This window comes from Delphinus delphis, chromosome 1 (assembly GCF_949987515.2).
Source record: "Delphinus delphis chromosome 1, mDelDel1.2, whole genome shotgun sequence".
Taxonomy (NCBI): Eukaryota; Metazoa; Chordata; class Mammalia; order Artiodactyla; family Delphinidae; genus Delphinus; species Delphinus delphis.
In genome coordinates, this window is record NC_082683.1 from 156502522 (window position 1) to 156516174 (window position 13653).

The following is a 13653-nucleotide window of genomic DNA, read 5'->3' on the forward strand; positions in this document are numbered from 1 at the left end:
ACAATTCTACAAAATGCCCTTCAGAGTTACCTTCTTTTAATATAGATCTTAAGTTACCTTCCTTTTCAAAAATCTTAAAGTATCAACATACATAAAATAATATGCACACTTCGTAGCTAGCATTCAAAGTCTCCTATTATTTAGCTGGCTCTGTATTATCTTCAGTTTGGTCATCCAATAACTATACACCTTTACATCTTATACTTGGACAAACTTCCTATTTTTTAAAACCTCTTCTGTCACTCTGCCTGTATCAACCGCACACTACACTTTTGCTTCTTTCCTCTGACTCTGAACTGAGGACATCAATGTCTAAGTCATCTTTACAGTTCACTCACGCTAAACACTACATTCTGCTCATAGGAGTTGCTTAGGAATTCTTTGTTGAGTGGACGGGGATTACACGCATATACACAATACATATAAAGCACTTATGTATACAAAAACTTGATCCAAAATAAAACTGCAGAGGTGTAAAGGTGCAAGAGGATCTCACCTTTGCAAATAATACCTTCAATCAACATTAGGATAAAATATTATATTGCCTTTATGATTTAATCCTCTCCTATAACATATCTGTAATGAACTGGTTGTTAAACCTTAAAATAAAATATTGTTAACTAGAACTCTCTCCTAAAAAATTTAGTGCATTGTGATCCAAATGAGAATTATATAATCTTCCAGTATAATTTTTAGGTTAAATATATTATATTTGATAATCTGTAAAGGTGGTATTATAGCTTTGTTTACCCTAAAATTCATAAAGGTATAATCTAAGAAATTCCCAAGGGAAGCAAATCTGTATCTGTGTTATAATGGAGAAACTGGGACAAGCATTATCGAAAGCACATGTATCGGGGGTACCTGGAAAAAAGTTTCCTCTTCAAATTGAAAGACTAAATATATTATATTTTGCTTATATTCTTTATATTCCAGATGGAATTTTTGTGCTTTAAGTTTAAACGAAGGTAAATAATTACCAGATGGAATTTTTGTGCTTTAAGTTTAAACGAAGGTAAATAATTACTATGTACGGACTACAAAGTGCTGGTTTAGTAATATAGCTCTAAAATCTAAGCAAACAGAATATAACAAAGCAGAAAACATTTTGTAATAAATTAAAATCATTATTGTGCTTTTCAAATAAAAATATCTTTACCTATTACTCTTAAAAGTATTGCTCCAGAGCTTCCCTGGTGGCGCAGTGGTTGGGAGTCCTCCTGCCGATGCAGGGGACACGGGTTCGTGCGCCGGTCTGGGAAGATCCCACATGCCGCGGAGCGGCTGGGCCCGTGAGCCATGGCTGCTGAGCCTGCGCGTTCGGAGCCTGTGCTCCGCAACGGGAGAGGCCACAACAGCGAGAGGCCCGGCGAACAGCAACAACAACAAAAAAAAGTATTGCTCCAGCATGTGAGTTTTCTTAAGTGAAAGTGGTAGCTAATTTAAAGAAATAAAGCTATGTATTTCTCCATTCTATTTAGTATGTGATTCATAGTTATTTGAAAATAAATTTCCTCATATTAAGCAAACTTATCAGCGTCTTACAGGAACATTAAATATCAACATTAACTTTCTTTCCTTGCATACTTCCTATCCTCCCTCCGCCTTTTTAAATTACTTAATAAACAAAAAGAACTTTCTCTTGCTTTGAGATGTATGGCTGAAAAATATACCTTGAAAAATTAAATCCCAATAGCAAGTTTTATTAGCATAATGCTACTAAGAAACTGGAGGAAAAAGGCATGAAATCATTAGAGGTTAAATAGCCTAGCTTTAGAGTACTACTACAGATAATAAAATATACATAGACAAGGGTAATAAAATGCACATACTAACAAAATAAAACTAAGTGAAAATATAACAGACAGTTCTTATTCACTTTCCCCTTTGTATCATAATTCTTTTCTGTTTAGGGGCAGGGAAGTGGGTTTGGCCCAGAAGAAGGTGTTTAGCGTTCTAGTTTGGGGTAGAGGGCTTGAGACGCAAAGCCTCCTAAGAAAAAACAGAACACTCTAGTTCCCTCAGGTACCCCTTGAGCTCACGTGGTGAGACTTCTGCATGGGAAGGAGAAAAATGATGAGACAAGAGCAAGGCCTGCTGTTGCCAGTTGTGCCCACAAGAAAAAATGTAGTATCAAGATTCTCTCACTAACAGTTTTGTGGGCCCATAATAATTCATGGATCCCGAAGTACATATATGCCTGTACTGTAATCAGAACTGGTTTACAATGCTTCAATAATTATTGTCATTTATACGGCCAAAAAACAACGTTTAAGCAGCGTAATGAGATTAGAAGGGCATGTTCTTTAAGAACTAAAGGCAATCACAAGTGAAGAGTCATTAAAGACAAAAAACCAAAAAACCTAAACATTAAACTAATGAGCCAGAAAAAAACAATTCACAGAAGTCCACAGAGTAAAGAAAACAAAAGACGAACATCATAAAATCATCATAAAAGTTTTTTAAAAAAGCATTTATGAATTATTATAAATAAATTCTTTAATAAATGTTGTCAAGTATAAAACTTGAAGATTAGGGTCTTAAACTAAAGGCAGAAATAATTTTAGCATGTACACAGTGAAAATGTTTAGGTAACATGTGGCATACTGCAGTAAAATTTAATACCTTACAAACTTAAAAAACCCTTAACTATTATAGCATTTATCTGAGTAGAGCCTCTCTTTAATGTTCAACTACAGTGCTATCAATTAAAAATCACATCCGCAGCATGAATTTTACTTTTTATTATGTAATCTTCAGGTTATTATAAATACATTTAACATTCAAAATAATATTTTCATTTAATTATTAAAGGATTGTACTGACTGTATCTAATGAACTCACTGAAGTGTGAGTAACAATCTGACTAACTCTAATTCTCCCCAGAGAACATTAGCAACATCTCTAACAAGTACACTATTACCTCTTTGGAAGGTAAAAGGAATGTAATCAAAAATTTAGCTGCACAATTCTCAATTATGTAGAGCTGATACTACCTTTCAAAAATTATATTAATTCATCTGTATCTCTACTAGAAATAGGAAAGGGCGGTTTACCAAAATAAATTAATTCTACAATATGTAAGTAGCACTCACATTAAAAATACCATATAAAAAAAAAAGGATAGACAGTAATACTACCAACAAAACTAAGTTATCTGTGGATTTCATTCCTTGGACTATTAGTACAAACCAAGTAAAAGCTAAACTTGTTATCAAGTTGAAACAATTTCAACTCTTAGAGATAACCCATTAAAACCAACCTGGCTATTTCTTCTCGATGAGCAGTCCAATCTCGGATGTAGTCTTCCTGTTCTTTTATCCGGTGTTTGAATGAAGAACTAGTAGGCATTGCTGACCCAGAGCTCTGCAATCGAGTCGTTTTCAGGGCTGGAGAAGTACGTAGACGGGTATGTTTAGGGGAATTACGGTTTGATCCAAATTCATCTTCTGAGGTGGAAGCATAATCAGTAGGAAAGCGCCTCCATCTTGCATTTACTAAATTAGTTTAATTATTAAAAAAAGAATTATTATGTTATCTTTTAAAAGAGGTAAAATAAAATTCATGATTTCAAAAACACCATGAAAGCACACACAGCACAATTTTCAATAACTGATGTACACATACCTCACAAAAACCATAAGTCTACTACTCCTTAAAGATAGAAACATTATACTTTGGTGAATTAAAAACAATGAGGAATTAAGAACAATAGAAAGATCACATTTTCTGTAGCATGGTGAATAAACATTCAGATGAAAAATTCACTAATGACAAACAACTAAGCAAGCTCTATTCATAAATGTTTAACTCGGGTACTATTTAATTGCAAATATTTCTCATTTAAGTGACGATATGGATTTTTTTAAATGACAGCAACAACAACAACAAAAATAAAAATAAAGGAAAAGATTTCCTCATGCCACATGGACTTTCAACATGGAGATGGTAAAAACCCTCTTTTCCCAACATACAAATATGCATAATTCCTGCTGTGGAAATTATGCCTTATGGCAGGAAAAAAAAACATTACCTCTGTCATTCAACATCCTGTTATGCTATGATTGGAAAAAATCTTTTTACACGGTAAAAACACAACAAAGCATCTTTAGTACAACTGCTGCTTTGACACTGAAAGCATATGGTGAAAGCAGACAATGGCAATAAAACCTACAAGCTATTCTCACAACCACTGACACTTATGGCACAGAAGATACTGACGATAGTCACATTAAAGAAAGTGGTAATCACTTTCTTATTTAAGGTTAGTAAAGATTTAAAAAATGGTTTTGCTGACACATTTGAAAATCAGAAGACAAATTAATGCAGACAGATCACTACTACTGTTAATAAAAGAATCAAACATAAAGTATAAAAAACAGAGAGATAACAGCTAATTCATGGTAAACTTCAAAAGGGCAGGAATTATGCCTATTTAAGCCACTAACGTGTACCTAGCACTTAGCAGAGTGTCTGGCTAACAAATGTTTAATGAATATTTTTGAATAAATGAATTAATTCCTAGATACTGACCATTTCCTTTTCTCAAATTAGAAAAAACTAGTAAAAAGCATGAGATGTTTTTGGTGGCTCAAGTGATAAAACCTTGGCTCCTGCTATAAGTTCCAACTGTTATTAATATTAGAAGAGTTTTCTTTCTCTCTCTCTCTCTCTCTCCCTCTTTTAAAACAGAAGCTGACTCTAGGCTGTGTAGGTTTGTGAAGTCTAGAATTCCTTCATACTATTCCACTAGAATTTTATGCCTTTCCTGTCTTTTCCTCCCCTAACTACATTTTTGCCTGGGGCCCTGTAAGGCTGAGTTGGCTCTCAAACAAAATTGATACACACTGCCCCCAGAACTGCTTTAAGAACAGAGAAAAAGAAATCTGTAATCAGGACTACATCATAAGTCAGAGCCTACCCATTTGTCTGGATTCAAACTTCTATTTGACAGAATGAAGATAGGCAGAAACTTCACGGCTTTCTGTATAAGTGTATGCAAATACATATATGGAACTCCAGGTAATTAATCATAGAGTGTTTTGAAGGGCGTAATATAATTTCTGATTTTAACATTATAATTCATTAACATAAATATTACTTTTACCATGGTGGAAATTTACTCATTTCTAGACATTTGAAAACTCCTTAAGTTGAACTGACCCTGAGACGTGAAAACAATTTTAGGAAAAGTTAAGGAACAAGAACAAAGAAGTTTTTTTTAAAAATAGAAATATGGCAAGGCAATTAGATATATGGTAAACAAATCTGTACTTTTTAATAAAGGCATTTCATTAAATGCTAAATGCTCTTTATTTTGCTATCCTAGAATATGATTCATAAAAGGAAATTCATAAATAAAAAAACATCATTTGTTAGATTAAAGTTCCTGATTTTTGATGTGGAAACTATGTAACCATACCTAAACTGAAAATTGGAGAGAAGACAAAACCAATAACAAAGAGTTTTAATAAACTGCAGAACATATGAAAACATAAGCAGGTATTATAGAACTCAGGTAGTTAATGTAGAGGTAATTTAGAGAGAATGGCATCAACGGCTGATAGATTTCATGAGTGGCAGAGCGCATGAAAGCAGAAAGAGAAAGTGAGAACCAAGTGCTAAATGTCAGGTGACAATATATAAGTTGAGCCACATTAGAATTTAATTTTAACAGTCTAAAGTCTTGAGGTCAGAGAATCATTACATTTTGGAGAAAAGAATAAAAGAGAAAATTCTTTTTCAAATGAAATTCATAAACTTTCCACCTATTTTTATAGGTCTATCTAGAATCCAGTAAGAATACTGAAGCTTCTAATAATAACTTGTAAAGGGGGACAGGCAATATGGGGGCCCGGTGGGAGGCACAAACTATTGGGTATAAGATGGGCTCAAGAATGTATTATTATACAACATGGGGAATATAGCCAATGTTTTGTAATAACTGTAAATGAAAAGTAACCTTTAAAATTATATAAAAAATTAAAAAATAATAGAAGGAAGGAAGGGAGGGAGGGAGGGAGGGAGGAATGAAGGAAAATAACAAGAAAAGCAACCAAAAGAACAAAGCATATTTTAAAACCTGAAAGGTAACATATTTAGGTGTGTTCTCCTGAAATTGAGAGATAAAATAAGTAGGACATAGCAGAAAATGAAAATATGATTAATAAGTCTTCAAACAATTAAAGGTTATCTTTACCAATGGAAAGCATACCGTACACGGTGTGCTATGAAGCAAAGCTCGAGTTAACCTCTGGACAAAACCTGGCTTGTGTAACAGCAACGTGTAGAACTGAGAAGTGAAATGATGACTACTGGTGAAAAAGGGACTGGGAAAGGGAGTTTAAAGCCAGGACCTCTGACCTGTTACTTGTCGAAGAACTTCTCTCAATACCTTTGCGTTCTTAACCTTTGCTTCCAAACTGTAGCATCAATACATTTTATCTGAAGAAAAATCCCTATAATCTGCTAGCTATTGCAGAGCAAACTTCAAGTAAAAATGTTTTTAACTTTCCCCAGTGCCTTCTTATTTCATAGAATTTTAGAATAAAATGACCTTAGACATTAGATAGTCCAAATTCTTGAATTTATAGATAAAAATCAGGCCCAGAAAGGTCTTGCATTGCTTAAATCAAAGTTTAAGCCAGGTCTACGGACTCCCAGAGTGCAAAATTCATTCCAAGTGCTTTACAAAAAATAAATATTTTATATTTAAAAAAACCCAAACATTTCAAGTTAGACTAATTAAAAAAAAAAAGACAGGGCTTCCCTGGTGGTGCAGTGGTTGAGAGTCCGCCTGCTGATGCAGGGGACAGGGGTTCGTGCCCCGGTCCGGGAAGATCCCACGTGCCGCAGAGCGGCTAGGCCCGTGAGCCATGGCCGCTAAGCCTGCGCGTCCGGAGCCTGTGCTCCTCAACGGGAGACGCCACAACAGTGAGAGGCCCGCGTACCGCAAATAAAAAAAAAAAAAAAAAAAAAAAAAAAAAATCCTAGACTTCTCACAGAATGACTGTTTTTGTGATATTTTTTTTACCAGTGCTGAAAAATTTTTTTAGTTTTTTCTTGAATTTCATCCTGCTTAGGTAAAATCATTTAGAAAATCAAATGTAATTTTATATCATTAGGCTTATTTCATACATTGGTACTAATAAGGCATTTCAGATAAATCCTTAAATTGAAAATTTGTATTGAAGGTATCTGAAATGCCAATCTCTAAGAAGCTTCTTGGGTTGATGAAGTGCAGGAAAGCACATATAATAAAATGAGAAAAAGTTCTAAGATGGGCTTAATTAATTTTGTAGCTAACCTGAAAATTATTTTAGTTACATTAGTTAAAAAGACTTATTTTAGTTATAAAATTATGTAACACTCCCTCTTGTGGAAGTAATAAACTACTACATTCACTAAGAAAACATACTATCTATGATGTGTAAGTAATTTAAAAAGGGAAAACGAGTTATTAGGATCATTTATCTGTGACTGTTTTGATTTCTTTTACTGTTAACCAAAACTCTGTTGACATCAAAACACATCCACATCTACAGATGTAACAAATACATTTCAGAAAACAAACATTGCATCTTCATACTTGTATCAGAATATTTTTGTGGGAAATTAAGTCACAAACACGTTTTACATGTATATTTATAAGCAAGTAGCAATGAGACCATTTGAGGGAAAAAATCCCTGACAGTGTTCTGTATTGGTCTTTGACCTGAGAAAAAATAACTCAAGCCATGCATGCCCAACTTTTAACTCCTACCGTCTATAAATTTTGAGGATTAGAAGTGGGAAAGCAAACGGTCTAAAAAAATTCTAAGGATGTTAACATGATTTAAAACATTTTTAGAATGTGTACTTAAAACATAATGAAAACCAACTGCTTTATTTTGATAATTCAGGGTGCTAAGTTTTAAATGTATCGTATGAAAATAAATCTGGATATTTTAATATAACTTCATACTGAAGGATCATTGTAGAAATTTTCATGGTGTGGGGGGAAACTGAACTCCTAAAAACAAATTACATCAGAATTAAAGAAGCATAAAAGAAACCTTACTCCTAATTTTGCTAAATCCGAGATTTCCATGCTTCTATTTTTATCACATATATTTCTTTGAAAAGCTTTTTTTTTAACATAGGTTAAAATACAGAATTTGAAGCTTTATAGAATTGTTTTTACATATGACAGGCTCTAAGTTCAGACATTTCTAAGACCTTTGAAGTTTATAGTGTGAATAGCAACACTGACAAGTATGGTTTCACATTCTTTTAAATCATATTTCAAAAGCTATGAATTTTTATTTTCTTTTTCCATTCAAGATTTATAATTATATTAAGTAGAAGTATCATAATATCAAAGATACCTCAATTAGGAAAATCAAAAAAGTATGTTTGTTTGTTTTAATTTTTACTACCTACCACATGTAACTATTTTAAGTATGTTACCCTGACTGAAAGACCCTGGTCATTGTCCTAGATAGGATATAAAACTGTAAATGGGCATCTTGAGAGAATCTGAATATATAATCCTGGATCACAATGTGGCTTCACGCTCAATAAGGTGGAAAAGAGAACATGAACTTGGTAAAACATCATAATTACAAAGATTATGATGAACAATACCAAAATCTTTATACTGTAAATTGGCCTTATATATATTCATGATAATCAATAGAGTCCAGCTGTCCTCTGGAAGCTTGCACCCAAGTAGAGACTATTTCTCAGAGCTAGACTGGCTGTGGTCGAAAAAGCAATAGGTTGGGAATTAAAAGCTTTGGATTCTCAACCTGTTCTTGCTATATATATCTATGTGATCAGGTCAGGTTATTCCACCTCTTGGCCTTAGTGTCCTAAACTGAATAACCCTTCGAACTATAAAATTCCATGACTCTATAATTATTTAATATACTGCTAGTAAGTATGGAGAAGGCCAAGATCACACACCTCAGTTTGCCCTAGGAAATTTCATTAAGCAATTCAGGTACTTTTTGGACACAGAAAGATGTTTATCAAGTTCTGCATTCAAAGAAGCAGAAAACAAAATATATCTTTAAAGAGATATATATATATATATATATATATATATATATATATATGGCATCTTATAGCTGTTTCTTAGACTTGCTGAAGTAATCATATTTGGTTGGCATCTCAAATAAGCCCCTCTGGTAAACAATGAGGAATAAAATCAGATCATTCATGTGTTAAGAGCTAGATAACTAGTACCGAATGGAAGAGTTACCAAGAGTTTCATGCTACTTGGTAACATACAACTTATGTCACAGCTTATGTTAAGACAGGAGAATACTTAAACATTTTTATGAACTTAAATAGACATGAGGTGAAGAACAAGCAATGTGGCAGAAGAAATCTGCTAGGAGTACACACCATAGAATGCAGCACAAAGGAACTGTGAACTGAAGAAGCAGAGCCACATGGAACAACAGATAACAACACTGGGGAAACATAAATCAAGTGAGAGCACTTTTAAAATACTTGGCAACAAACCCATGAACCACCAACCAAAGCCTGAAGTGTAGAGACAAGGAGGACAACAGTAATAAGGGAAATGTCATCTATTCTTTTGGAATCAAGACTGTATGTTATCTATCTTCAGCTTACACCCATGATGATCATCACCACCTCACCCACTGACCAGGAGAGAGATGGAATGTGAATGGAGTGGAGAAAAGCAGCAGTGAGGAGGAGAGAGGAGGAACAAAAAATGAAAAAAATAACACTTGCAAAGTACCACTAGTTTTGGGTCTTGTAGGCTATATCGTGATAGAAGTCAAAATTTAAAAAAAAAAAAGATTGCACACCAACTTTCCCTTTACTCTTCACTCAAGACTTAGGGCTCACTTAGATGACTGATGGAAATGAATCTTCAAGTCTTTTAACAGCTGGTTTCCCCTCAACTGTCCTTTTCAGCCACACCCACATATGAAGCTGATTATAAAGTAATGAGACCATGTTTACAGGACACACACCAATATCTTGTCTTAGTACTCTTTGATCACATATGTATTCTCACTGGCTATGGCTTTGAATATGAAGTATATAAACAGACAAATATGCCAGAAGCAGTTAATTCTGGTGGGGAGGAAGTAGCTTTTGTAATTATTACAATCAATGACAGCTAATTACTGTCACTAGTTAAACGATATAACGGCACCTTATGAGATAATGCTCATAACCAGTTACATTTCTATAGCCCAGTTTCGCCCACGTGCTTAGTGACTGTCTCTCAAATCCATCTTCTTTCACTGCAACAAATTAAGGATCAGTTTTCATCTGCCTCGACCATAAACAGATTTAACTTAAAAAAATACAAGATGTTTCAAAATAAATAGGAAAAAAGGATAAAACTGATTATTTCATTTAGCTCTGAAAGGAGTAAATAAAGGGTATACTGCTTTTCTTCAGACTCTTAGAATTATGTGAAGATGTTTAAAAGTTAAACATGTTTTTAGAAATACAATATTCATTTTTATTAATTTCTATTGTATAAACTAGATAATAATTCCTAATGTAACTTTGACGCACAAATCCAGATACCTCACCAACTAGGCAATTAAAATTCCCAAATCGGTTCAATATACTTCTAATTTTGAAATCACTATTTTGTACCAGGCCATTAATTGGAAGTGTGTATAACTTCTGAATTTTCCATTTACTAAGCTAAATAAAGTAATTTTCATAGGAATAAAACCCTCTACAGCATGACCTTTCTGCTGAAAATTTTGGGAATCAACACTAATATTTAATTTTTTTAAAAAGGAGTCCCAAAACATAAAAGAAATATGCTAATATTATAAAAAGTCTGGATCCAATTTACCTGAAGGAGAGCCATGTGTTGAGGTCATACTTTTGACCTTGGAGTCAGATAGTCGAGAGATACTGTTAGCTCTAATTCTAGGAGAAAATTTATCTGAAGGTACTAATCTGGCTCCACTTCTAATGATGGCTTCTGCGGTCCGTGAAGAGGCACTGCTTCTAGAGATTGTTGCTTCAGAGTCACTGCGAGCTGATAATGAGCCAAGCCTTGTTCTACGAGGCTGAGCTAACAAATCAATCCTAGAAATGTTACGCCTTCCTGTGGGAGGTTTCGACGTCGAACTTGTCGTGGACACTTCAGAAGCCACAGATGCTTTGTCAGCATCGGCGAGTTCACTGTCTGAAGCTTCACCAAGTCGGGCTCTGCGCAAGAGGGAAGTCCTGGTGGGTCGTGGCCTTGGGAGAGTGGTTGATTTACTGGATGAACCAGGTGCTCCAGGAGAAGTCTTGGATTTAGTTACTTTACTTCCTTCCAGTTTGGAACGTGCATGCTCATCCGTTGAGGTAAGTGGAGTCCTTCCATGAGATTTACAAGAGTAAGTTTCCTGATCAGATGACATAACATCAGAGATGGCTGAATGAGGTACACTAGAGGTTTGGTCATCATCTGTTAAATCTACTGAAGGCTGCCTTATTCTTCCACTGGACTGCACAAATTTACGACCCTCTGCCCTAGAACCTACATCTGTGGAACGACTTTTTGTTTTCTTTTCAATTTTCTCCCTAGCACCTGAAGATGATGACTTTGTAACATCTTTGGAAGGAGAACCTGTGGAACACCTATCTTTATAGAGACTAGTGAAACTCTTTCGCTTTTGGGTTGACTTCCTTTCAGTCTCTCCAGTAACCAAACTGATTGTACTAGCTGTGTCCACATCAGATTCTGGTGAAATGGAGTTGTCTCTGTTATAACTGGGAGTATCTGGGCCTTCATCAGTTTTATTATCTTCACGCAGTTTAGCTTCTAGAAAAGCCATTACTGCTTCTGTGTCTTTTAGAATAAGGGTTGTGTCCAAACTAGAATCAGTATCCATAGAATCACTTCTTTCTCGTATTCTGCTGGCAGTTGTTAATGCTAAAGAGGATGTAGATGAAGCCTGTTTATTTATATGGGGAATAAGTTCTATGGGTATGTTGGGGCTAGGTTTTTCTATAGTGAAGCTTCCTTGCCGCACTAATGACTTGGAGGATTCCTTCTTGTCTCCTCCCTTTGAAGTCTGACTTTTCAGAATTTCCTCAGCTTTTCTTCGCTTACCCTCATTTTGTATCACTCTTTCTCCTTTGCTTGTAGAAAGTCCTGGAATTTTTTCTTGAGGTTGTGACTCCTGTTTGAAAGGTTCCTCCCTACATCTATCTATCTGACCTGAAATATTTTTTGAAGAAGATAATTTAGTAGGTGTCCACTGTGCCTGTTCCTTTTGTTCTTGTTGCTGGATTTTAGCTAATGTTTGCTTTACAAAAGAAGCTTCCTTATCATTTTCACTTTTCTCCTTCCCAGAATAAGAGCTGCCTAAGTGAAGCAGGGTTTTATTATCTCCACCACTTTTAAGAGTCTCACCATTTACTGCCCTGTTCATTTTACTCAGGGCTCTCTCAGCATCCTGTTTATCTTTCTGGTATACCTGTGTAGGTGCTTCTTTCTCCTGAAGTTCCGTGTCTTGCTTTTCTCCTATCTCTGACCTCTGTGCTATAACCTTTGTTCTGGAGCTCTCAAGAGACTTTTCTTCGTTTGGAAGCTGGGGAAGGGTTCGTCTCTTTCTCTCTCCCTGACTAGCCAAGGAAGTTGCTGAGCCAGTACTTCTCACTGAAAGGCCAGATTCACTGATATCTGTATCTATAAAATAAAACAACAAATAAGGAACTTATTGGGGCAAATGAGTATCATATTACCTTAGATTCTGAAGTTAAGAAATGGCTTAAGTATAAAGTAAAACTTTGAATAAATAAGCCAACATTGTGACAGTGTAGTTTAAAAAGAAAATACAATGCCAAAATGCACAAATAGGTAGATTACTAATAGGAGAGTCAAGAAAGCAAATTGTATGAGATGAAAATCAGGGTCATCTGATCTTAAACCTACATCTGTTGCTCTCTTTTTTCTCTTAATGTGTCTTATGGCAGAGAAGTTTACTGTGTTCATTCTTGCTTTTGTGACTTGTCCCATCTGTGAAATTTCATTGACAAAAAATGGACTCTACGTAGGGTACATAGAATTGCAAAAATAATGACTAATAAACACTGTTTGTTTGTTATACTTTGAATTACATAGTAAAGAATAATAACATACCTGGTTTTTAATAAGCATTATTATCTACTGAAATAATGACAAGTTTGGATTTCCTAAGTAAAATAGAAAATGTAGAATTTTAACAAGTTTTTCTAAAAAAAAATTCAAAGCTCATTAAAAGATTTTTAAAAATTGTAAGAATGGAAAAAGGTGACAGGACCTGCCATAATTTTACAAACTGAGGTATTTTAAAATTATGATCTTCTGGTATATTAAAGCCTCAAACTGAGAAGCCAATGAGAAAATATATAACTTTGATGTTTCCATGTGAGAGACTTTGAGAATACTACTTAAGGAGGACTTTCCTGACTGCTTATAAATGGAATGTATTTCTGAGAAAAGGGATCTTTTTAGGGAAATATAAATTAACATATAAAGCATTTAAATCTTTCGGGGATAAGTGGGAAAAAGATACTAGATATAGCTTCTATGGGTCTTTTCTTCCCTTTATAATTCTAAAATTTTAGCATTTAAATTTCATAGCAATACTATGGTTTTAATGTAGGAAAACTGATGTAACTTTAATT

General features: G+C 34.5%; 1 protein-coding gene across 7 annotated transcripts in view; it reads right to left on the reverse strand.

The window, feature by feature from the left end:
* CEP170 (centrosomal protein 170) overlaps positions 1 to 13653 on the reverse strand; it is a 144660-nt gene that overhangs the window by 18941 nt on the left and 112066 nt on the right. For all 7 annotated transcript variants that reach the window (XM_059996791.2, XM_059996826.2, XM_059996819.2 and 4 more), the window contains 2 exons: positions 10841 to 12673; positions 3263 to 3497 (listed from right to left, as the gene is read on the reverse strand). In XM_059996791.2, coding sequence (XP_059852774.1) covers positions 3263 to 3497; positions 10841 to 12673 — 2068 coding nt within the window. The remainder of the gene's footprint in view (positions 1 to 3262; positions 3498 to 10840; positions 12674 to 13653) is intronic.